Consider the following 27,386-nt stretch of genomic DNA (forward strand, 5'->3'; position numbering starts at 1 on the left):
CTAACTGTGCACACTACAGTTAAGTTTCCTGTGGTATTCTTGGTAATCTAAGGCAGGAGGACACAGGACAAATATATGCTTTTAGCTAATAAAAGGTTCTACATTATTATTGCTTCATTGGATATTAGTGATTTATTTGAATATTTTTGTTCAGTCTTAATAGTATGATCTTCTTGGCATACTGTATCTTTGAACTTTTAACTAATACTAGGTTGAACTCAAAATGTAATCATAACTTTCGAGCTCTTCCTTAGGTTCTATTGTCTTTTTGGGGCACGTTTACGGCGGGATGAAGAACGGTGCGGCCGACCTGTGGTACGTTCTCGCGGATGTTGGTGCTGTAGGGCAGGTTGGTGAAGATTGGGTCCATGTCCTGAATGTCCGTGATGGAGATGGCAAAGTTAGCAAGGCGAGAGAGAGGCTTTCTTTTGTCTTGGTCCTGGTGAAAAAGAGAAGAGAAAAAAATACCGCGTTACAACAGAGAAGAGTGGAACTAGCATCATTTGTAATTTTACGGGAATTAGTTTTTACGCCGGAATATTGCAGCATTATTTCTGGAAGTGATGCGTGAAGAAATGTGAAACCGCTTTATAGAAACTGTTGTATCGTTGCAGTAACAGTTGCATCATTGAGGCCGATAAGTGTTTTTGTTGCTATAGTTGTGCAAAGGCTAATGTTGCTCCTATCTACGACTTTTGTTTACTGAATACTTGTTCATCTAAGTGTGTGTCCTGCACCTCCAGTTGCCAACGTTACTAAAAAAAAGGAGAGAAAATTGTGAGAACATTTTGTGAGAACATTTTAAACTTCTTAAACTGCTCTTAAAATCTCTCTCTTAAATAAATGTTTGAGAAATATAGACACCCGATAGATATGGTATGTTTAATGCCATACTGTGGAATATTCCAGAAAAAATATTAACGATACGCTAAAGGGTTGTCAGAAGTTTGGCCAATAAGATACCGATCGATAACGAATTTAAAAATCAAATGCTTATTTGACCAAATATTGATACTAAAATAAATCACATAAACAAGACTATATTTAATATTTCCCAAACAGTTTTAGAATAATCATGAGCTTTACCAGAACTAATTTACTAACTTTTACGTTGTTTGATGTTGATTGATGTGCAATGTTGCTTTAAAAAAATAAATAAAACAAAATTAAAATGAATACATAAATACATAAATAAATAGATAAAAAAGAAAGAAGAAAGAAAGGAAGAAAAAAATATTATTTTGTGTTTTAAATGAAGATTGTCGGTTTAACTTTTTAAAATTCTCATTGTTGTATAGACAATATAGACAATTTGTCAATTAATCGGCCGATGCTGCCTTATTTGACCAAACGTTTTATTGGTCGACTTATTATAAAGATGTATATGGCCTACAGCAGAAAGAGAGAGACGGTATGGAGTGAGTCATCTGAAGTTTTGAGAGTTTCCCTTCTTTTTGCATAAGCTCTTGTCAGTGATGTTTGGGTCAAATCGTACAAGTGACTTAAGCACAGAGTATGTCTTTATTCAACCTAGGATTTGTTTTAGTCTTTAGTCGTATAGCGAAGTATTGAAGTATCCTGTGCACTGACCGTTGCGTTGATGGTCAGCTGGTACGAGGCGGTTCTCTCGTAGTCCAGGGACTTAATGACTGTGACGATGCCTCGAGCTTCATCGATGGCGAAAACGTCCGAAGGCGGCTGGAAAGAGAAGAGCACGCTGCCCCCGGTGCCCTGGTCTGGATCTGTGGCATTCACGGTAAACACGGCCCTCCCCACCGACGTGTCCTGGAAAACATGAGAAGTAAACATGTTTAAGAGAGTGGAACGGTTGAGAAAAGATTCAAGAGGACTGTAAGAACGGCACTTACTACACCTGGGAAACATAGAGCCGGAGGAGTTTAACATAGACCTTTTAACCGCATAGTTTTAAAACCATATTCTTTCAGTATATATCTGAAAATGTTGTAATAATGATGAATTGTATTTATTAGACGCCTTTCTGAGGAGTCATGGCGGCCTTAAGCTAAATTACCATACACAGTAACACAAAAGTTAAAAGTGAGATGTACGATTGGACGAAATTAAATTCTCTGACATTTAAATTTTGGTTTTAGATAATAATCAACTGAGCATAGATAATAAAACAAGAAGAGCTAAATTACCATACACAGTAACACAAACGTTAAAAGTGAGATGTGAGTTGGATCAGCTAGGTGAGTCGAAATTAAATTGTAAATCCAAATTTGTAGTTTTTTAAAAATTTAAACACCTGAAATCCACAGTTTCAAATCTATAAGAAAAAAACAAAACCATTAGTACATTATATTTAGACAAAATAGATCTGTCTTGTGTGCTTCGATATATATATATATATATATATATATATATATATATATATATATATTCATCCTATTCATCCTATGTCTTGCCTCTAAGCTATTGTAACAATCACAAGTCACCTTGAAACACACAAGAAAGTCACATTGTCCTCGTCACGCTAGTGTTTAAATGCTCATTTTTAAGAATGTATCTCGAAAGAATGACACATGGAAAGCGCACATGGAGAAAACGACACAAGCTTTAGACCAAGTGGTATTGATCTGCTCCTAACTGATCACAGATTTACAGTGTACGTTTTACATTGTGTGTCCATCTTTCTTTCCTCTTCTGTCCGCCCGACACAGGCTGAACAAATAATAACCACTTAACTTTGTCCTGGAACGCTCTTTTCTCTTCTTTGGTTTTATTTAGGATTTCATAGTTGGGTGATAAACGCGTAGAGCCACTGAAATGTTTCTGACTGAGCACACTATAAATGTTGGAGCTTTGCATAAAAGAGATAAAAAAGATTCTCTGCATATCACTTAAAAGTCGAGCTATCCTTAAACAGAATATTCACTAACATTTTGTATAAACTTTTATCTATTTATTTATTTTTTCGATACGATTGGACGAAAATTAAATCCTCAGACAATTAAATTCTGGTTTTAGATTATAATTAACTGAGCATGGGTACTAAAACATTTCTATTTTGTAAAGCAGGTTGTACTGTAAGTGGTACAAACAATGTAAAATGTTAAGAGCAGTATTTATCAGACTTTTTATACCAAGTACCACCTAAAAACAGCTTTTTGAGTACTATCAGATCTAAGCCAGGTCTAAAACAGGAGGATTTCAGCTCTTAATTCAGGCTAAACCAGGTCTATAATAGGACAACATCATTTCTAAAGTAGTTCGAACCAAGAACTTACCCAAAGGAGGACAATGATATGATAAAACAGACTATAAACTAAAAAAAAACCCACCAGAACTGAAAAGACGTCGAGATACAGCATTTTAGAAGATTAGTGCATCTGAAGCAAGGCAATAGGAAAACCCCTGCTTTCAATGAAGTAGACCATTTTCACAATCGGACGCTGAAAAAAAAGGATTCACCCCTTTGGACTGGACTAATGCAATGCCCTCCTCGTCGGGATCTCACACACAGGTCTGCGCCGCCAGGGTCCTGATGAGGAGGCGCAAATACATAACCCCTGTTCTCCGCTCCATTCACCATCAGCCCATTCACTAAAACATTCGGTATAAACTCTGCCGCTTCACCTCCCAGTGCCTACACTCACTGAGCTCCTCACCCCAAATGCTTTTAGAACACTTTCAACCCTCTGTAGCTCGTTCCTTGTGTAATATAGAAAACATGTGTTATTATTATTTTCATCATTATTATTCTCCTTCTCATTTGATTTTATTTATTTTATTTATTTTATTTATTTTATTTATTTTATTTATTTTATTTATTTTATTTATTTTATTTATTTTATTTATTTTATTTATTTTATTTATTTTATTTATTTATTTTCATCATTATTACAATTTGATATGGCTAGAAAGGGCAAACAAGAAGATGTTCTAGTTAAAGACAAATGTATCTAAGACAGTTTTTAGTCTTAGTAATGATCATGAACATTGCCACAAACATGTAAATCTGCACTTTGCGATCTGAACCCTCTAATCCGGTCTCAAACAATAACTTGTAATTTGAATAAATTGACACTGCCTCTGTCTGATATAATTATCATGCCTGACAGACCGCGCTTGTGAGCAAAGTGTAAACACCTGTAAAAAGGTAAGCTACAGCCGGCAGCTTCATCGCACATTAACTAGGGGGAAAACGCACTCAAATTCTGAATTACTTAAATAGCTGTGCCGAGCGCTTGCTGCTTGTTGATGCGCACACCTGCATATCTGACTTGGCGGTCTGCTTTATCTGCCGCTTTGAAGTTTAGCTCGAGTATTAAGCAGATATGTGTTCAACTTATTGGAAATGAGACCATGTTGGAAGCGTGCGGTTTCCAGAGAGCGCGTTGTCCCCTGAAGCGAGCGCCCTCTATCTCCCTCCGCACAGCAGCGCCAGAGACAATGACTCATTAAGATCGCCCGGTGTCAAATGCCCAAAGGTGGGTAAATAACATCACAGGCGCCGGTTCAAGTGCTCACACAGACTGGGATTTTGATCTACGGGATCTGACAGAGCACAGCGTTCAAAGGAGTTCAAAGCCTGACGGAGGAGCGCGGATGACCACGCCGTAATGTTGTTGTGGGTGAGAAGGGGGCCCCCGCGGAGCTGTGCGAGGAGGTCGAGGGGAAATTTGAACAAAGAAAACTAATCAATGAACTCACGTAATGACCCAAACTGTTTTTGTTTTCCTGTCACTTTTGTCAATTACTGTGTGTTTGTTACACTCGTTTCTGTGGCTGTGAGGGGGGGGACCCAATTCATAGAGGAAGCAGCTATTAAAGGAGCACTACATAACTTTTCTCAGCTTATCTATCTCCATGTGTCCTATCTATCTCCATGTGTCCTGTCACAATTATGCAGACAACACTCAGATCTATGTTTCACTATCGGCAGGTGAATATGGACCAGTGGATTCACTCTGTCACTGCATCCAACAGATCAGTTTGTGGAGGCAAAACAACTTTCTCCAGCTGAACTCAGACAAGACTGAAATCATCGTTTTTGACCCACAGAAACAAAGAGAAAGTGTTAGCGGTCACCTCCAGAGTCTCGCTCTAAAACCTACAAACCAAGTTAGAAATCTGGGGGTAATAATGGACTCAGACTTGAACTTTAATAGCCACGTCAAATCAATAACATCAGCAGCTTTTTACCATCTAAAAAACATTACCAAAATCAAAAATATAGTGTCAAAACCAGATTTAGAGAGACTTATCCATGCGTTTGTCTCCAGTAGATTAGACTACTGTAACGGCCTGCTCACTGGCCTCTCCAAACGAGCTGTAAAACAGCTGCAGTACATCCAGAACGCTGCTGCTCGGGTCCTGACCAGAACCAGGAAGTATGATCACATTAGTCCTGTTCTCAGGTCTCTGCACTGGCTCCTGTGGCTCAGAGAAGAGACTTTAAAGCAGCTCTGCTTGTGTACAAGTCTCTCCATGGCCTACCACCAAAGTACATCTTGGACATGTTAGTGTCATATGAACCATCTCGGACTCTGAGGACCTCAGGGACCGGCCTCCTGCTGGTGCCAGAGTCAGGACTAAACATGGACCGGCCTCCTGCTGGTGCCAGAGTCAGGACAAAACATGGACCGGCCTCCTGCTGGTGCCAGAGTCTGGACTAAACATGGACCGGCCTCCTGCTGGTGCCCAGAGTCAGGACTAAACATGGACCGGCCTCCTGCTGGTTCCAGAGTCAGGACTAAACATGGACCGGCCTCCTGCTGGTGCCAGAGTCAGGACAAAACATGGGGAATCTGCGTTTCAGTTTCATGCAGCTAAAATCTGGAACAGTCTTCCTGAAGATGTGAGACAGGCTTCTACTCTGGCAATGTTCAAATCTAAGCTAAAAACAGTTTTGTTTAGCTGCGCATATGACTGAAAGGATTTTTTTCTTTGCACTCTTCTCTTTTGTTTGTGATTTTATTAGTTTAGACAATCAGTTGGATTGATAATTTTTAATTCAGTTAATTTTATTGTATTTCTGTTTCTGTCATTTCTTTGTGATTTGAATGCATTTTTCCTGCTGTGAAGCACTTTGAATTGCCTTGTGTATGAAATGTGCTCTACAAATAAACTTGCCTTGCCTTGCCTTGCCATGGAGACAAGCAGGTGACACAGTGGGAACGTGTGTTTTTATTTTTTTGTTTTGCCATAAAAACACTTGTAATTGAACAAATGCTAGATAAATCAGTTTAATTAATGCTTTACTGTGGAACATTTCAGGCAGAGCAATGACATCTCCACGAGACAAGCAGCTGGGCGGGCCTTCTACCAGGAAAGTTACATAGTGCATCTTTAGTTTCAGACACACAGACTATTCTTTAAGTGCATCAATAACATGATAGAACAGGTGAAGGTGTGGTCTTTCCAATATAATATACTTATTTTATTATTGTTTTTTTTAATGAAATAAAACTAACTTTTTAATGTAAATAGCATTTCTTCACACTTTCGAGGAATTAAAAAAATCTGCAAATTAAAATTTTGAGCTGTTGAGGATAGTTTAATATAGACACTAATAATAAGTGTTTATTGCAGCACATGTGTTAAAATTTAGAAAAGAGTGTCTTCAATATTATCATTTATCTCAATATTTTCTGATATATTGTACTGCAAATTTGATATATTGAATATATTGATATGCAATTTTCCCAGCATTACACCAACATAGACATTTTTTAATTTGTTTTTATGTATGTAGACAGATATGTGTATGCTTTTAATTAATTCCCCCACCTTCCTACTCTGAAAACATTACTGGTTGTGGGAAGGAGAATAACTTATATTTCTTATTCTAAAAAGTCCTTTCTGCTTATAAAAGGTGCTGTCTTTGGCTTAAAAAACTAACTTCAAGCAGTCTCCAAGTGCCCTGACTAAGCGCCTCTTTAAACACAGAGTGCAAGTTTATCTACCTAGAAAAATCAAAGCACTCTAAGCGGTGCAAAGGTAGACATATTAAAATGAACATCGCAGTCAATTTGAGGGATATCCCTTGGCTCTTTATACGTCTTCATCAAACCTAACACTTGCATCGTCATTTATACAGCGAGACATTTCTCTTTCCATATTTCTCCAGCTCAACTATGTGTAAAATTTCAATGATAAATGGGGTGTGAAGTTGTTTTTGAAAGTGCAACTCATGCCATATTCCCAAAACTACTGAAACAGACTTATTTTGAGGGATTTTATATTTTTACAATGTTTGAACCAGTGGGATCGGGTGACTGCTGGACCTCATCAGACTTCTATAGAAAGATTAATTGTCTGAAATGATAAAACCTTTTACTGCAAATGTTGGTAATTCTACAACTGGAACCTCAATAACATCACATTGGAGTTTGTTACAGATCAAGCCTTATTATGGTAAATGCACACATCTGAATAACTCCCTATATTACCCAATAAGATAAGAATAGGCCCCAAGTTTGGACACCACTGGACCAAAGCAATCGACTAAATCTATAAAACATTTAGTTGACCAAAATAGTGTATATGAGGAATACAGAGAAACTAGCTTGGACCTGGTCTCCTCTTTTTAATTTGCAGATTTTTTATTAGAAAACAAACTTTCTCACACAGATTGCTTATTTATTTCAGATTATTTTCTACAGTCGACTAGTCATAATGCGTTGCGGCCCTAATTTTGACTATAATAGGAAAATAGCCAGAACTCCGCAAAATAATGAAATACTAGCAAGCACATTATTTATTTTTTGTTTCATTTATACATTTTTAAAGAGCAACTACAAATAAAGAACAAGACAAAGTGAAGGAACACAATGAAAAAATGTATCTAGACAATGTTCTGATGATGCTTTTTATCATATTTATTCCAGTTTTACTGCGAAGAAAGTGTGATATTTTGACTTAAACAAAAAACTAACATGGCAAATATCATCTCTTGCCCTGTATGTACAAAAACATACAGGGCAAAAATATGATCTCATTAATGTTAGAATTAAAAAAAGGCTACTGTATATAAAAATGTATCGATAAAATGTTCGGATGATGCTTTTTATCATATTTATTCCACTTTTACTGCAAAGAAAGTGTGATATTTTGACTTATACAAAAAACTAACATGGCAAAATATGATTTCATTAATATTAGAATTAAAAAAGGCTACTGTGTATAAAAATGTATCAATAAAATGTTCGGATGATGCTTTTTATCATATTTATTCCACTTTTACTGCAAAGAAAGGGTAATATTTTGAATTATACAAGAAACTAACATGGCAATATGATCGCATTAATGTCAGAATTAAAAAAAGGCTGCTGTATAGTAAGCCATTGTCATTATCCGTCTACAGTAAAAGCCCCGTTGATTGGTCATGGCTCATATTCTTGCATATATGTGTGAGAGTGGGGGCTATTTCCTTTAGGGGAGCTGCATGTTAAGTGGCGAGACAGTTGGCGAGGGATGAAGAGACTTCCCCGCTGCGCCTTATCTGAAGTGAACCACAGGAACAGCCCTCCTCCTCCTCTGAGAAACACTGCTTATATGAGAGAGAAGAAAATATAGAAGATGGAGATTTAGAGAAGAGGCGGCACACATTATTGTGCTTTTTGAGAATGCTCAAAACAGGATGAAAAAGGGATGCATTGTTCGCAAATCGGAGGAGTGATTTTCCCATAACAATTCTGTGTGCAGTAGAGCAATGCGATTAGATTTAGAACAGCATTTTGTTTTAAAGTGAACATTTAAAACACAATCAGGATCATTAACATGTGAGAGATTTGCGTAGATAAACAGTGGAACCAATACAAAATTCACAGATCATGTTGAAAGGAACTAAACTACAGCTTTGTTTTTATAATTGATTTAATAATTGGAGTCCTTAATGCTGATTGCGACTTTTCAAATTGCACTTTAGATGGATTACAATTACGATTGATCATACAGCCCTAGTGTCCAGGAATATGTCGATGTAATACCTCATTTGTCCACAGGTGTTCCGTGGTGAGAAAGGTGGAGAATGTTTTTAGAAATCAAGACATTTCGACTTCCATCCAAAAGTAATTTTCAATCAGCGGGAAATGGTTGGAGAAACAGCAGTTATACTCTACTGAGTTCAAATTGGTCCTGCCCGAAGGGAGCAGTTATAACTGAAATTTGCCCTGCCTCTGTTTACAAGTCTGACAATTTAATGCCTGTTGAGGTCTAGCCATCTCCACCTCAGAACTGTCAAGTACCTCATTAGCATATACCTCGTTAGCATATACCTGGTTTGCTTTCTGCCAATATTTAATAAGTGTATTGTATCTCAGACTATTATTCCTATTCAAAGAAGTGTTTTCATTTGACTTTACTCTTACACATTTTACCTCTTCAAACATGTGACTTGAAGACAGTGTGACAGCAAATTGTAAACTTGAGTTTGAGTGGCTTCTGTGTAAATACAGTCTTGCATAATGAAATAGAAACGTCTTTATTTGTAAAAACCTTTTCCAGATGACCCTTCGAACCCTTTATTTAGGCGCTCAGTCGTAATTGGAGGGGATGAACAAGGTTATAATGGGTGATAAATGCACTTGGGTTAATTGAAATCACAGTATCAAGAAATAGAGTCAAATGGCCAATGTGTGCTGTTTCCGTGAGTAACAACAATTAGTTACCATGCCGTTTAAATCCTATTACCATGTTATTATTCTGTAAGTTCATTCACGGCTTCTGACCCATTGCGCGATATCAAATGTGTACAATTGGCCAGGAGCCAAAGCTTAATAACACACACTAGCGCTAAGTGCTCGGAGTGAATCGTATATGATTTGGGAAGCCGAAACAACACAAATGTGGACAATAACACATAATTATGAAGGTATTTGCATAAGAATTAAATAAACACATTTGGACCTTCGTAAATGCCAAAGAAAATGGCTTCTGTTGTGTCTAGAGGAAACAGAATACAAAGACTCGAGGAGAAACACATTCTTCTGTACACATAATTCTGAAGGACAAATTTTGATTTAAGTATCGACATTACAAACACCTTTTCACTGTCAATAATGCATTGAATTTCATAAGCTAAAATGTCCTTAGAGGCAACATTTATAAATATGCTCAAATTATTTTTACTTGAAATGACAAGTTTGATGCCCAATGACAGTGGCTTTATAACAGGTTCAAATCCAATGTATTGAACCAGGAATTAAGCTACAACTAAACCAGGAATAACCCAGTTAAACCAGATCTTCAATCAAAAAAGGACTAAACCAGTACACCAAAGAAATGTTTAAGTTGAATAGGCCTGACATATACTAAATGTAAACCAATTACCAATTAGGGATGACCAATTGTTGCTAATATCGGTATTTAAGTATTCCCGACAATTAATAATACAATATATTTTCCTTAGTCTCTGTGTGAAGTAAAATGTAAATGTAAAATCATCACTAAGTCAAAGATGTGACTGCGTAGGTTTGCGCAATCAACATAAAAGTACATCCAATTCTATTAGATCCCGGAGACATATTTTGTAAATTAAAACCCTAAAAAAACAGTTTTATAACTATACCACGACTTTCCTTCAATGTGTGGGCGTCCATTCTAAAAAGATGGAATTGATATTGGCAAATACTGGTTACAGCAAGGAAAACAATGGATGTCGACAAAAAAACAACAACATACGATTCCTATGTACAATCGCAGGAGACACATATACAGTATTAAGACAGAACCAAATAAACCATAGCCTTTTCTTTACTGGACATCCACACAGTATTGATTATTGAACTGTGACAGAGGCTCCCAGAACGGTGATGATGAATACTTTAGTACAACAAATGAAATCAAATGTATAGAGTGAGCTGCGGGAGCACATCTGGGTCCATTAAGCTGAAGGCCTGTCACTAACAGCCATAGCACGGCTCTAATAAAGGCGGGACTCCCTCTTCTCTTTTAACTGGCCTGGATAATGTGCTCGTGTGGCTCTTGGTGGGATAAAGTGTCTGTCTCCGCTGGGCTTAGTTCAACTTGACAGAGCGGCTGGTTGGACGTCCCAGGCTCACTCTGGGACCACAGGGAGGATGAGGAGAGAGAGAGGGATGTTGGATGAGCTTCTTTAGCGAGGCAGTGTATTTGCTACTATGGCCAATCCACAAATAGTTCACTCATGTGTCAGTCAGTGGGGAAGGAAGCAAAATGTTCAGTAAAAAGGCCTATTATCCTCTACAACATGCATTTCTAGTTAACATTTCTCAAATTCAGGATATGTATTATCAGTTTTTTACTTAATGGACCTGGAATATTAATCAAACGTTTTTGGACTTCAATATATTACATTTATTTCAAATGATCAAAATACAACTTAATATGTTAAGGATTGTTTTGGAACCAGTTAAATTCTATATTAGCATCTGGTCAAAAGCATTCAAGTCACGATTAATATTGTGAATTCATGTAATTCTTCCAGCCAAAAGCACCTCATGTTTGTTTTTTGTTTTTTAAGTTGGGATAAGGTAAGATCACTTTTATCCACTGTAAAATGAGACTATTTCAGCGTTGCATGTGTTTTTTGGTCTGTAGGCTTTATTCAACAGAATAATATAGTGTGAAAAGCAGGGAGAATATTTAGCAAATCGTCAGGATTCAATCTCACAATGTTGATGCTGTCAGAGCCTGGCATATGTGCTGCACCTTAGACTACTCAAAGACAATTCAACATGAGAGTTGGGGTTGAGGTGTTGGAAGAAGCAATTACATTTTTGTGTCCATCCTATTTAAAACGTTACATTTTGTAGTGTTGGAAAAGCCCATACCTCTCTCTGGAATATTCAAGCTTATATACTTTTACACCCTAGAATATAATATATTCATTATAGTTATCTAGGCCATTTGGCTTACTTTAGCTTACTTTTAATTTTAATTAATACCTAATCCGCAAACCATTTTCAATAGCTTTAACACTGTAAGCCATGCCGCAGTTAAAAGCAGGCGTAGATCCTACTGCTGCCTGCCAGAACTACTTGTTGGATTCAAACAATGCTGTCGAACAGAAAGAGCACTGCAACTCTTTCCACACATGGACCTGTAGATATGTGGAGCCATGTGGGACTAGGACATGAAGGCAGGCATGGCATCATCCGGGCAGGAGCCGACAGGTGACTGAGAACAGCCTACAGCCTACATTACATCATGAGTTAGTGATTCTTCTTTCCCTTCCACTAGGACTTACTCCATGATTCAGGAAGAGCTTGTGTGTATTGATTTTGTGCAGAGAAAATGCCATGTTCTCAGGATGAAGCATTTCCTAAACGCTTCACAGACTTTTGTAATGAGCAAAAGATGATCTCGCACTAAACATGGAGGTTTTCTGATGTTATCTACTCAAAGATACATATAAACCGATTTTAGCACAGAAATTGATTTCAAAATAGAAGTACGGTAAGGTATACAGTACTTTTATTTTTTATCCACTATGGCAGTTTGAAGCTAAGCTTGGTCAGGTCTGGGGGAACTAGTACTTTCTATAAGAATGTGTACTTAGATTTAAAAGGGAGGATTCTCACTTTTCATTGACCGTATTCATTTTCAATTTAAAATGTAATTTATTTTGTACTCTTTATTATTATATTATTATTTTGAAATCCACAATTCTGAAATGTGCATACTAATGTAGTTCCTCCTTCGTTCAGTGTGGTGGTCCATGGTGGAAAAGTTTGGTCAGGATAAGCCTAAAGCAGCCAAAACTATTTAAAAAATAACTAGATTATTACCTAAACTAGGGGTCCCCATTCACCGGACTGGGGCCCAAAACTGGGCCGTGGGCCATCTACTACCGGTCCCTAGAGGCCAATATAACTTATGTTTTACAATGTATTATTATTTTTGTTTTATAGTCTGTGGCTATGTGTTTTACCATGAAAATACCGAACCAATTAACTAATAAACATGATAAATCAGGTATTTTAAAAGGTATATGTACACACTGTACACTGTTGTTACTGGCTCTGTCCCCTACAACCGGTCCCAGAAAAAAAATATTGTGAGTGTACTGGTCCCTGTGAGATAATAGGTTGTGATTTGCTGACCTAAACCATTTCTCACAGAAGAATGATATTGCTTTCGAATGCTCCATAGTATGACATTTAATGTATTTTTCTTCCATTTATTACAGGTGTTTATATTGCTAAAAATACTACCATAGAGTGTGGCGATGGCGTGACATGACATGGGTTCGCGTACACAGACTCCAGCTGAAGGTGGGATCTATAAAGCACAAATTGTGCGGTGGACAGCACACGGAGGGTTTTATAAATCAGGAGTTTGGGTGGTGTAAGCCTCTAGAGGCCACTTAGAGTACGCACTTGCTCAGCACAATTTCCTACACAATCCTTTATAGACGAGGCCCCAGCTCTAGACAGGCAAGCCCACTTACAGTTAGAATACACAAAAGGATTCCAACTTTTTACGTTGTTGAATGTTGAACTGTCAACTGCATATTAGGGCCCGACCAATATGGATTTTGGATACGAGACAGATATCTAAGGAAGTTAGATGTGCCAATAGCCGAGATAATTGCTGATATATTTAGTAATGTAAAATAGTTTATAGGCAAATATTTGATAGAATGCGCAAGCCTGTGCTGAGTCTAAAGCGTGTGCGTCACAGTAATTAAAATGCGTAAATTCTATTTACGCACCTTTCACGACTCATTTACATGTCAATGTCAGTCCAGTAAACATACAGGATGTTGAATACATACAGTCACATTTTTTTCATTAAACCATTTGAATGCATTCACTTCTGAGCCAATTGTTTCACCCAAAATGGGTGAAAGTGCAAAAATGTCAGCTCTAAGTTAATAAAATACTTACAGAAATAAGTTACGCTGTTTCTGTTATTACCTGTCATCAACAACCTGGACAATAGCATCCATGCAGTGATTTCATGGCTAAAGCATGGAAAACCGCTGTCAACATGCTCCTTTTGCCATCTTAACATCAAGCCTAAAGATTTTTTCCTTCAAGCTGGTAAAGACCGTTCTCCGTGTCGTAGTAGATTTGAGCACTATGCAGCGCTCTTATTTTGTCAGAAATGTTAAAGACGGTGTAATTTGCAGGGGCAGTGGCCGGCCTGAGGCTCCCTGCGGCTCGGCTCTGGCTGTTCGCCACAATAGAGTCGTGATTACACCTACATGAGTGGCGCGGTTCACTGTTCGGCCCTGGCTGACGGCTCGGCGGGCATGTGATTGTACCGGCCCCGTTCACCCTATCTACTTCCTGCCTCTCGCTGTGCTGTCCCTCCATCACCGCCTCCCACATCAGAGCCTTGTCACTGGGGACCTCGAACCCTGAAATTATTCTGACCTAGAGCCGCTGAAAATGAGACTCAGACAAGCCAAATAATTAACTTGAAAGTTAGAAAGAAAGAAAGTAAGAAAGAAAGAAAATGAACAGTGTTAAGTATAAAGTCTTCAAGTACCTATAGGCGTACGGTATAATAAGAAGTACAGCTGCTGTCAAAATTCAACAAATTAAATACAGTTGTTGCAGTTAAGAATGAGTGTGAAAAAACTGTATTTAAAAGCACCACTGCCATGTATAGATGGTCCATTGAATGATTAAGCTTCCTCCCTCTATTGGTTCTCCCTCAACAGTTCTGAGGAGTCGCGCAAATGTCACATGGTCAAATATGTGCATGAAACTTACCTCTCGGCCCTGTTTTAATTACACAGCATGCACAGTATTGGATCATTTCAATGTTTTCTAATCTCTGTTGCAGAGGGCAAGAAGCAAAGCACTGATATAGTCCAACCCCACCCAGCGGCTAATCACAGCAGGGCCAACAGAGGAGAGGCTGCAGGGATGATGCACAAGTCACGTGCACGGCATAAACTGGCACATTATTCCAGCAAACTTTGCAGAACATAGACGTGATCACGCGAGGAATGGGCACCAAGAGAGCACTTCATTGGCCATTTATCTAGCATATCAGCCACAAATCTTGTACCCTGCCCTTCAGTGCTACAGGTCAGTTTTTAACAAATTTAGCCACGCAATGAGGGAGATATGAGCATAAACATTTAAAAAAGAAACACACTGTTTACGCCGACATGTGCAAAGTGTTTTCATTCTGCCCCACTTCTCAAACAGACAATATAGGCTTTAAACACAACAAGATTAGACATTTGGGAGAAAGTCTTTGGTCCTTGATGAAGCTCCTTTCCTCAGTCCACTGCTCATGAAGTAAGTGAGGAAGACTCGATTGATCTGCGTGTGATCTCGTTGAGGTGAGAGACTTTGGCAGCTTGTGTTATGAATAAACGCACATGTAAAGCACGTATTTTGTTTCTAAGAGAGGTTGTGAGAAATCTGTGTGCTGCTCAAAGTAAATTCTATGGCTGTATTTGGCCTTTTGATGTAAGCAGAGGTGGTAGTACTCAGTTACTTTTACTATTTCAATACTATTTTCAGGTGTCATCATCTTACTCATTGTTGAGTAATATTTTCTGTGAAGTAAAAGCGTAAAACTGCTGATTCCTCTTCCCACTTGAATCGCTCCTTCATATTTGACTTAGTTCCTCATTGTCCGTCCCAGGGACAATGAGGAACTAAGTCTGGTGAATTATTAATATTGCTGTGTCCTTCACATTACACCAACTTCAAATGATAAATCAGATGTTATGACCAAATAGTTAAATTCACTCTTTCTTGAGCAGTAGTTTCCCTAAGTACTTCTTTTATGCTCTGTTTTTTTAGCATTAAAATAGGCTAATATACACCACAGACCAACCGAATCTATTAAAAAACATGTAAAACCCACTTAAATACATGAAAGTACATTGGCTTTCTTCTAAATATCTTGGGAGATTCACCAAACCCCCCTTTCCATGAAAATGTATGGGAGATTTCTACAACACTTCTTTTGTGTCACATTTCTTACACAGTATGCAGCTGCTTTAATGGGAATGGGATCTTCCAAGTAGAGAGCTATTTTACAGAATGGTGCAAATAACCTTCTTTGTTACGACATCAGTTGTGTAACATTATCATTTTTAGATATAAGTAGATGCTGAGTGCTGGGACTGTGATGGTTTGACATTGGGCAGCAAGTGCAAAGATGCTGAGGCGGGTGAATCGTGAACAGACTAAAATTAATCATTGAGGTGACACATAAGACCATATTTCACTGGTGAAATGAGCTTATCAATAATTCACAGATATTGAAACAAGACTAAGTGCCCTTCATCTGGTCGACGCTTTGACTAAATGAGCTAAAAAATTACACCCTGTTAGAACATCTGACTGTGCAGGGTTTATGTAAAAACAAATAACCAAATAAACAGGGAAATATAGCGCTTGTTTGAGTGCAAAGTGTGGATTATGAGACAAAAACAACATCTTTTACAACCTGAACTTTATGGAAACTCCATGTTGCAATCGTGTTTCTGGTACAATGGGTCCCAAGACTCCTGGATCAGGCCACTATAACTCAACATAAAGTCATATTTCACAGCAATAGGCTTCAAAAACCAACGAGACAGTCATCATAAAACGGGAAGTTTCCATCAAAATTCCTCTCAGGTACAAACTGGGCTAGTATTTGGGCAAACCCAGAGAAAAAAGACTGCTTCATATCTGAGAATACATGGCTCCAAGTATGAGGAATGGCACATTTTGTACACGTATTGTCAATTTTTAGGGTGTACCTGTCACTGCATGTTAACATTCACGCCAGGAAAATTGGATAAGCGTTTGAATCTCAAAACTCCCAGTAACAGAGAAGTCGTTTTGATTCTGCATGCAACAAAACAAGTCAGACTAGGAGAGAAATGCAACGCGGTAAGAAACGGGCACGGAAATGTTATTTGTTTGGACGTGTACTCCCGATGACAAATCACAGCCCCTCCACTGCGGTCCAGCACGTGTTGTTTTGTTTTGGTCTGTTACGTTAAAGTGACAGTAAAACCTACTGGAACTTTAGTTTGCTTACACTGTGGAGAACAAATACGTTTTCATGTCTGAAAATCAAAATACTTAATGTAAATGAGTTGTCATTTGCGTTGGCCAAAAATAAAGTTTGAGTGCTAATGCTAGGTTATTAGACTTCCCTAAACACCTCTCTGGTGCCCTTTGTACCTATTGGTTTTGAATTAGTTTGTTTAGTGCATTTAAAAATCTCTGTGCATGTAAAAGAAATGCTTAAAGAGTTTATTTAAGGTGGGGTACACATCACACAACTAATTTGATTTATCCAAGTGTGTTCTATTTGCCGGTGTTATTACATTTTACAGAAATGTAGCGGGCGGGTCGACTGTGGCCTCACCCACCAGCCTGAGTCTGCTTGTTCCACCAGTGAAAATTGAAGGCACTTTTTTGGTTTTGATTGCTATATTGAGTTTTTGTTATGACAACCTTTTCCCTGACATCTCTTGCAAAACACATACAACAACAGAAAAGTCACACAAAGACCAGGGGGAACACTTTCTCTTCCCCGTCACTGAGAACTGTATCATTCGTCTCATTTTCACTGTCCAAAGCTCATCCACATACCAACTGCACTGGCTCTTACATATAGTGGACTTGTAATTGTTTTGTATGTCAGGCTTGAAAATTATTCATTCTAACTTGAAGATGCGTTTTCTGGTGGAGTGTCTGTCACCTGCCTGTCACCATGGCGATGGTATTGCTTTACCCACAGTGTCCCACAGTACGGTAATAAACCTATTAAACATACAAGAGATGACAGCACAGATCTATGGACAGGCCAGCCCACTTACAGTTTAAGTACACAAAATGATTGCAACTTTTTATCTTAAATGATGCTGAATGATAAACTGTCAACTGCATATTTGAGATGATTTAATATTAATGATGTAAATTAATTGATATAAATACTGTTTTGTAATATCCAGTATACTGTATGTCTATATGAAAGTTAGTTATTTTTAAAATAAATCAAAAGAAAGATTAGGTAATCCACCAGAAAGGTTATGCAATGAACATTCACAAACTACTGAATCAATACAATAGAGCTGTTGTTGACTGAAGAAGATATTGCTCGACTATTATACTGCATTCCTCCACGCCATGATTTCTCTTTTATGTTGTGGTTGATAGAAATCCTTATAATCCAAATAAAATGATGAGTTGTCTGATAATAACTAAAGACACTGTTGAAAAGACTAATTAGCAATACTGAATGGTTATATATGCAGAGTGCCCAAATCAGGCAACATATAGTCCGACTATCTCTCAACCCAAATTAAGAAATGAAAAATTAAGAAATGGCTACACAATATCTATCACCAAATAACAATATTACATTTTGTCTAATGCCGTGTCCGTTTTAAAGAAGGCCTATTGTGCATTTGTCTTCTTTATACTGTCGTTCTAATTGACGACACCCATGGATCATTATGTTATGCAATATTGAAGACAGAGCTTAATACTATTGTTAAGAACTATATTGCGCCCTCTAGCAAACCCTCATACCATGACGCCGCTACTTCAAACTGAAGTTATTCTTCTTTTGGAAACTCATTTGACCTGACATGCTCAGTGACTTTCTGTCCAGAGAGCTCCATTAGGGCGACGCACAACACACAACATAAATCCTTATTGTACAGTACAGAGAGCGGTGGTGAAAGTGTCTAACATTATAACCTCTTTTCATTCGATCTGTGCTCCAGCTCTGCACTCCAGTCTGGAATGAGCGATGGGCGATTTTGTGGAGAGGCACTCACCCGAACAATATGATTCTCCTATGGCAAAAAGCAGCAGACAGAGAGACAAGCCACAACAGTGTGAAAAGGACCGCACCAAGAATGTTCCTGTCTATTTGAGCAAGCAAACTGCCCGATGTAAACATTTGAAAGGGTGCTTGAATCGTCAAATAGTCTCAAATAGCTGTGATTTGGATAATTTGAGGACACTTGTTTTATCAATGCTGAAAGTTTCGTGTTTTGCCGACATAGAACACACATTTAACTGGATTGTTTTTTAAATCTACTTCAGACAGAAACATGTATACTATTTGTCTGGGTGGAGTCTGCGTGCCGTGTTACCGTGGGTACGCTCCGGCTTCCTCCCACCGTACAAAGAGATGCATGTGTTAGGCAAAATTGGCATCTCTAAATTGGCCCTAGTGAATAAATGTGAGAGTGAATGTTCGTCTGAGTGGCTGTGTCTCTGTGTAGAATATGAATGAAAGTATAATTTTAAGGCTGCATACAGAGCTGGTCCTGGTTTGAACCCCGTGGTAGTCCTGGTTTAGTCTGATTCAGTTCTGTATATAATCCTCATTTTGTCGTTGTGTTCAAGTGTGAGCTCAGTTTGATTTCCATGTAATTCCTTATTCATCCAGGTAGAGAATATTTCAAATATAGTCATCATTCAAACCCAATGTCATAATAGTAGGATAATATTTGATGACGGCAGCTGACATGGCTAGATTTCCCCCCAAAAAATATTTCAATATAAGGTTCATTCACTGTGTTGATTACTTTGAGAAAGGCTTTGGATTGTAAACCAAATGAATAAAAAAGTATAATTTAATCAAACATTACTTATACCTTGTACATGAAATTTTGTTAGAAGTAAGAAAGGTTATTGTTGACAGAAATGACCTTTTTTTGGTTTCTACAAGTTGTTCCCAACCATTTTTGTCTTGAGTGCCCTCCAAGCCTCTTCTCACACTCCTACCATTCCATTTCCCCTTCTTTTGAAATCTGACATCATTCTCGTACCCCTGATTGGGACACTGGTCTATACAATGACCATAGCGCCCTAAGTTTGAAGTAAACTGTTTCTGTATATATTGTAGTTTAGTATTCAGTTGTTCAGTTGTGAGCATATTACTTTTCTCTTTGGTCCAGTTCACCATCAAGACATCAAGACTAAAGTAATTGACAACTGCTGAAGTTAATGGTGCAAAATAAAGCTGTAGAACAAGTACCAAACATAGATGGACAGGTAGTTTTAGTAGTGCAGACAGTTATAGGTTTTATAGCTTCCCCTAAGCCAGACGTCCCTGTCTGAGTTTAGGGCAGAGCTCCTTTAAAGAGCAGCACCTGTTTGTCTGAATGTAACAGTAATCAGACCTGGACTGCCGCTGGGATCCAGGGAGGGAGAGGGAAGCCAGATGGACCTATCCCAGGAGAGGTGCACAAGGACAGGCCACTCTGAGTCCAGCAGCCTCCCCTACCTGACTCTGGAAAATTACTTATTTCAATTGAGAATAAAGTGGAAGTATTTTTTTAGGTATAGACTGACCTGTAACAAACAAAACAGCAAAAGAAACTTGTAAAAAGAGAATGAGAAAGTAAACAGAATACTTAATGCAGGTAGGGGCCGCCGAGGGCCAACAGTCCTCGCTGTGACTTCTACAAACTGAGATTTGCACACAAGGAGAGAGAAAGATGGGTTGAAGACGGGAGCAAGAGGAAACTTATAAGAGGAAACTTATTGTACATCATATTATGATACAGTTAAGTCACTATACCTGCTGTTTATTCTGTTTATTTGCTGCACTGTACACATAAGTCATAACTACTTACTGTACATACTAGTGTTGAAGCCTTATATTTTTGTTCTTGCTGCACAGTTTGTGTTAGATCTAAATCTTATTGTACTTATTTACCAGTATCTTGAATTTTATTGTAGGCCTCTGTTTTCCTGCTGTTTTTGAACTGTGTGTGGATTTCATCCATTTGTAAATATGTATGAAAAATATTTAAATATAGTTTTTACCCAACAAGTTATTGAAGCATTAATTAATGAATTAAGAGGATAGAATCGTAAATGACCTTTGCCCTTCTATTGGAAATGGCACCCATGCTTTTTAAGGATGGGATTATACCTTTTATTTTTATATTATATTATATATTTTCCCTGTTATTGTGCTGGGACAGGAGGTGTATCTCAGCAAAGATCTTCTATTATTGATAGTACCGTAAACAGAAACATGCGTACATCTGTTTGCACAAACCTGATCTGACCCATACGTACAGCTTACACTATTTAAAGCTTCAGTATCTAACTTTTCTGTTACATATTGAATACCAAATGTTTCAATGTTTATCATATTTTTTTCTTGTATCGATACTTGTTCAAATGAAATATCTAGTTTTGGTATCTTATTTTCAATGTTTAACAACCCTAGTCCATATCTAACTGATGAAATGGCATTCTGGGCTTGGAATGGAGTGAAAAAGAAATAAACGACTCTAGAGTCTTGACATCCATGAATGTATATAGTGTATCTGACTCATCCTCAGGGTAAAGCTGTATTTTCATTAAACAAAATGATTGGCATCAGTTTGTCTGTGGCATCACCTCCCAGAAAAATCCAAGCTTTTGAACATGTTTTTTTTGTTTCTTTTCACTTTTTTAAACAACATTAAATGCAAATTATAGCCAGGCTGATTATCATATAAACGGAGGAAGCCTGAGGGGGCAAGACGTTCACATTCATTTATTTATTTTGTCATATTTTTTCACTGTCGCCCATAAAACCCAGGCTTTAATCAGTCCGCACTTTTCTTTTAAAGACATGAGGGACTTTGGGAGTGCTGGACTGGAGCTGTGTGGCGTTATAAGAGGAGTTGTATTTACAAGGAGAGCGCTACCTCTACAATAGTGATCATAGTTCAACTGCACCAATCAATCTTACTTCATTACCACCCAACACAATTTAAGACATGTCATGTGGTGGGGAAATACAACGAACATCAAAGTGCAGTTTTGGAGGTTTCGAGTGAATTTCAAATGCAAGTAATGAATTATTTACATGGTATGAAGGCAATTTTAAAGGTATACTATGGTATTAAAGGTGTACTATGTTTCCATGCCATTATGTGGAACAATAAAGCAAAGTTTGTGCCGACGCCCCGCCAGAATAGTGCATCTTTAAATTATTTCTGTAATTTGTGTAAAAAGGGACAATTTTAATGAGCACTTAACCGTCTTACAAAGGTGCTTCTTCATCGTTAGTTTACTCAAAGTTGTATTTTGATTGATTCATGCCGTTTGAGTAATCCTGTGCTGTCCTGCAACTGAGACTCGAGTGCTCAGAAAATTCCTGCTTTCACCCACCCCCTATCCCCGCCCACATCCCTGTACTTAATTGACATGAAAACATACAATGAAGACTCTGAGTCATACATAGGCTACTGAAAATGTCATGTAGCCACTTTTCATCGATAAAAACATATAAATGACAAACCACTGTGAAATGTCACTATGGAGAGGCGGGGCTTGTCACTATGAAGCGGGAACAGAAGTCAATGGACCTGTTTCTAAGATTACGCCGTTTTAGATCAACATTGTGGTTTATAATAAAATGTAAAACAATGATCTACTTGCAATAAATAATACAATATATTATAACATATTATACACAAATTTTACAACATATTTTATTTAGCATGCCGTTATTTTAGCACAGCCTATACTTGTATGTTGCACCTTAATGCCAAAGCTTAATATGTCTCCTTTTACATGATTTTTGTTTTCCCCAAATATGATATGATTTATGGCATGAGTTAACGTGTTAACTTTGACAGACTTATCAATATAAACAGCAACAATTCTGTATAAAACTTAACTCAAAGCTCTATTTGTAAATAAATAAGACATATCAGATTCAGAAAGAAGAAAAATTACACTAACTCAATTGTTGACAAAATGTATTAGAATACATTGAATTAACTAAACTAAACATGAATATTGGGCATTTTCCAGAAATAAAATAGCTTAAATATTACGATAATCATTGTGAACATTTTCTAGTGTCTCAGTTTATCAAAAGTATTAATTTGAGGAAAAATACATTCACTTTTAAAAGGGCATCTAAAGCCCAGTGCAAACCCTGTGTGGACTTCTTGTGCCGCCCAGAGGAGACATTTTGCAGCTGGATCATGTTTGCAGTCACTCAGCAGTTACAAGTGTCTCATTTAAATTCACAGGGAGCGCTGGGAGCATTGTCGGCTAAATTACCCAGAACTAACATGGTCGAGGGAGATAGAGCCGAGTGGTGGCAAAAGAAAACGATAAAACTCAGAGTCTGTGCCACAAACAAATCAACACTAAATAAATGAAAAATTGTGTCTCGGAAAAGTTGTTGTCGTTTAAAGATTAATTATCCTCTTTTTATTTGGGAAAAGATGGAAAGTCATCAAGCCCAGAGTCACATATTAAAATAAGTTCACGGGATTTAGCTTGATTTTCAATTTGAAAATGTTTTGTTTTTTTGCTAGAAAAATACAATTGTTTTTAATACTGGTTAGCAACATGAAAGTTCACCTATGTAGGCCCTTACATAGCTATTTATTTATACTTATAGTTACTTATTATACCCTCACGTAGAGGGTATAATAAGTAACTTCTATAGATTATTATAGATGGATATTGTAAATTTAGAAAAGTGTTTATTGGAATTATTACTACTTTAGGGTAAATGTGTCTGTGGCATCAAGTACTCTCAATAAAATAATTTGTCATGATATTTTCTGTAGAAATTATATCACAAATCACAATGTTATTGTGACAAGCCTAGTAACCAAATCTAATAGCAGATTTGTACTGAAAGTCTTTAAGGATGTATTAAAACAGGAATCCACTGCAACATTTTTCTACATTCCTTTTTGTTCTTGCGTTTGTGATTTTAAGCTGTACAGAAACCATTCCTTAGAAACTCTGACGTTGAGGTGTAAGAAGCACAAGCTTCATAAATCATTTCACCGCAATCTAAAATACAACATGTTCTCTTCAGATGTGTGGCGTTTTTCTATTATTTCACCTGAATTTTCCTGGAGTTGTTTCTCCTCTCCTCACATTAAATACCAAGAAACTCCCATGACCCGACATTAGTCTGTTAACTATAGCTCCAAGTGTTTTAACCCATTCACCTGAGTGAGGATGACTCTATAACACACTGCCAATGAAACCAGACAAAGTTCCCACTCCCATGTGATTATACGTGATAGGAGCCGGCCGCTCCTATCAGGTGCAATCACATGGGACAGCAGTCCTGGGCAGTGTATTTTCTCTTCTCGCTCTCTGTACACTTATTTTTGCAGTTTCAATCGCCCGTCTGCTCCGGTAGCACTATTGGCTCCATGGACTCCTCCTCTGAAGTCTAGCCTCCAGCAGTGAGTGAGGACGGACCCAGGTCCTGCACTGTCGTATCATCATGGCTGAAGCACAAATGCATACACAAATGTCAATGTTTTCTTCACAATGGAAACTTCCTGCACTGGGCCTAGTATTTGCAGTCTTAGGCCCCATCTACAAGAAACTAACTAAAGAAGGCTAATCTGCAAAGATATTTAGTCTAAAACAGGTATTTTCCACATGGAGCAGACATTTTAGGAGTATGAAAACTGACCCCTTGTTCAAACCAGGTCCCAGAAGGCGAAGATCTCAAAATGCTTGGTGTCTACGCTGTTACCAACAGCAACAACAACAATGGAGCTGTACAACGTGCTGTACGTCCTGCAGACTTTGATTACTTTGTTATGGCTTTTGCAGCAAAATCTGTCTCTGCTTCACTGCCACCTGGAAAGCTGCCATGTTTGTTTTGTCTGAGTACAACTCATGTGCAGTTTTCAGTATGTATAACAACATTTTCAGGCATCTTGTGTCCAGTCCAAGTGTGGATGCACACATTTTAAGAACGGTTCCATGTTTACAGAAAATGTTTTCAAGACTATCCCTGTTTGTCTCTGTGCAACAACAGTGCCAGGTTTGATCAAACTGACTATCTCTTAGAGACAAGTCTTTGTTTATAGCTAAGACTCTGTTCATGTTTCAAATGATTAGATGTTAGTCAGAAATACCAGTAGTCATTTAACAACATAGAGCACTAAACTGTGTAATGGCTCCATGGAGTGAGCTTATCTAATCAGTTTAGAACTTAAATGAAGTGTGGGAGTTTAGCTCAGTAGGCTAGGCGTTCGCCATTTATGCGGGAGACCCGGGGTTGAAGCCCATTCTCCCTTTTTTTTTTTTTATCCACTAAATACTGATGAACACCCCATGTCTGCTTGCCCATCCATAAAAGTCACCGCACACCACTGCTGTAGTCTATATCAATCCTTATAATCTTAAAAAAAGATAACTTTTTGACTATAAATATGGTCGACCGAGACAACATCAACCGATTAATCATCTACTAAAGATCATCATCTAAAGAACTAGAGCCATAACATCAGGGTTAAACAGCACATAAACAAATCATTTTAAAGAATATTAAAATATAGAATGCTTGATTGAAAGGATTTTATATGTACTTTAATGTTTGTATTGTAATTTTAATGTATTGTACAATTTATGCTCTACAAATACATTTCCTTTGCCTTAAATCTGAATTTGTATTTATCTCGTACTGTTTTAAACTTAATTTAACCAGTGTATTGTAATTTGTAATGAGACAAACATCATTATTCCCATGGTTTTGACAAAGCGTGCATATGTTGGAGCAGTGTTCAGGCTGCTGCATTGGTGAGTTTGCACTCCTTCCATGTAGCGCTGCAGCAGAAACAGTGACAGGCCAATAAGCACAGACAAGCCCTGCATGAGAACGCCACAGAGCCACTCCGAGATCCACGACTTATATGGTCTGAACAGAGAGCACACTAATCCAGAGGCCAGTTTGTTCTTTGAGCAACTCCCAAGTGTGGATAAATGAACATTGAGTGAGCATGACAATGAAACAAATGTAGAAAACACATGCATGAGAATATTAAATCTGTTTCAATCTCAAACATGAAATCTGCTTAGGAAGAGATGACAGTCGAGGAAAATAGTATCTGGGAAGATGCCAGTTCGATTACAACTAATTGAATACTGTTGTACCTATGAGTAAGACACTTCATCCGCCTCAAATTAATATGGTGGAAATGTCATCGGTGAAGGCATTGGCAGAATCAGCCACAGATTTGGGTGGCACGGTAGCACAGCATGTGGCGCTGGGCCTTTCTGTGTGGAGTTTGCATGTTCTGTGTAGGTTTCATCTGGGCACAATAGGCTCCGTCCCTCCGGGGCCAGGACTCCCCTGGCTTAAACCACTTTAACCACACTTTTGCTTTCAGATGTTTTCTCAAGCTTTTAAAACACAATACATGTCCAAGAGATTATTACTGTATTATTACTAATTCAGCTGAAGGAGGTCTGACGTCAGTGCACTTAAGTTTAGACAGTGAAAATAAGGTGAAAAATAGGGAGTAAATTAGAGCAGCACAGTACAGGGAACAGCAGGGATACAAATACATTTGTGATCTGATCCCTGTGAAGATCAGTTATTTTGGTATTCCATGGCGGCTAAAACACAAAGCAAACTGAGAAAAGAAAATTGTTTTCCACATACGGTAATATAAACGCTGACATTTCCACCACACAATCTAATGTGCACCATAAAAATAAGGGCAAGTGAAATAAAAGCTTATGGTGGAGTGACTTTACACACAGTCCACTCCACCAGCACCAGAGGCGGCTGCACACGGAGCCTCTCCCAATGGACAATGACAAAATATGCAAAATAGAAACGATGCACAAATGTATTGTCATATAAAATCCCCTGTGTGTCCGCGTGGAAACATAAAAAATATGAAACATACATCAGGGAAACATGTAGGATGTTCAGCATATGAAAGGAAACATAAGAAAGAATGTGACAATGAAACGGCGAGGGCGTGAACATGAGCAACAGGAACACAATGTTTTTAAATAAATAAATAATATATGAAGACCAAATGACTAGCAAACCCATCCACGCCCTCGGAAAAGTGGGCATAACCATGTGCAAATAGCCTCTGTATCTGAGTAGACTGCATTATTTTGTTCACTCTTCACAGTGAATTGACCAATCACTGTGAAGGGTGAACAAATGCAGCAGATACAGTAGCATTACTGACTTATAAAAATAATATAATACTGTGACGCAGACTACATGCAATCATTTTAAGACATATCCCCCCAAGCCTAGACTAATTAACTGGATAAATGTATGTATTTGATTGTTTCAGGTAAGGCATCTGTGTTAAAGCCTATAATACGTTCAAATGCAAATCACCTGCTTATGTGAGGCAGATGTTTTGCTGAGGCGACCCCAGAGGAGAAAAGCCAATTGTGACTGCGTTGTCTGATGACTCCGTAATAAGAAATCACTGACAGCTCTAATTGCCCTAATGGAGAATAGATCTCTGTTGGCTATAATCATAAGCCTTATAAAGTCATCATTACTTTACAATTTCCCATAGCCAAGCAGATTCCATACTGCTACTCCAATCATTTTGCTCCCCTCCATTCCAGTCTCTTCATCTCAATTAGTGCTTAGTGACATTGTCAAATTAAATTACTTCTTGCTGATGAAACATGACACTTGGTATAGAGAGCTCAGCGCACAGTGTCAAAGACTATCTG

General features: G+C 37.9%; 1 protein-coding gene across 1 annotated transcript in view; it reads right to left on the minus strand.

Annotated features, from left to right (window-relative positions):
* Window positions 1-27,386, minus strand: part of cdh23 (cadherin-related 23) — a 303,992-nt gene that overhangs the window by 193,746 nt on the left and 82,860 nt on the right. Inside the window, exons 7-8 of the mRNA XM_072437248.1 lie at window positions 1,591-1,785; window positions 311-439 (exon numbers count right to left, since the gene is read on the minus strand). Coding sequence (XP_072293349.1) covers window positions 311-439; window positions 1,591-1,785 — 324 coding nt within the window. The remainder of the gene's footprint in view (window positions 1-310; window positions 440-1,590; window positions 1,786-27,386) is intronic.

This window comes from Eucyclogobius newberryi, unplaced genomic scaffold, assembly GCF_026437365.1.
Source record: "Eucyclogobius newberryi isolate DKJ021-1_F unplaced genomic scaffold, fEucNew1.0.hap1 SCAF_8, whole genome shotgun sequence".
NCBI lineage: Eukaryota > Metazoa > Chordata > Actinopteri > Gobiiformes > Gobiidae > Eucyclogobius > Eucyclogobius newberryi.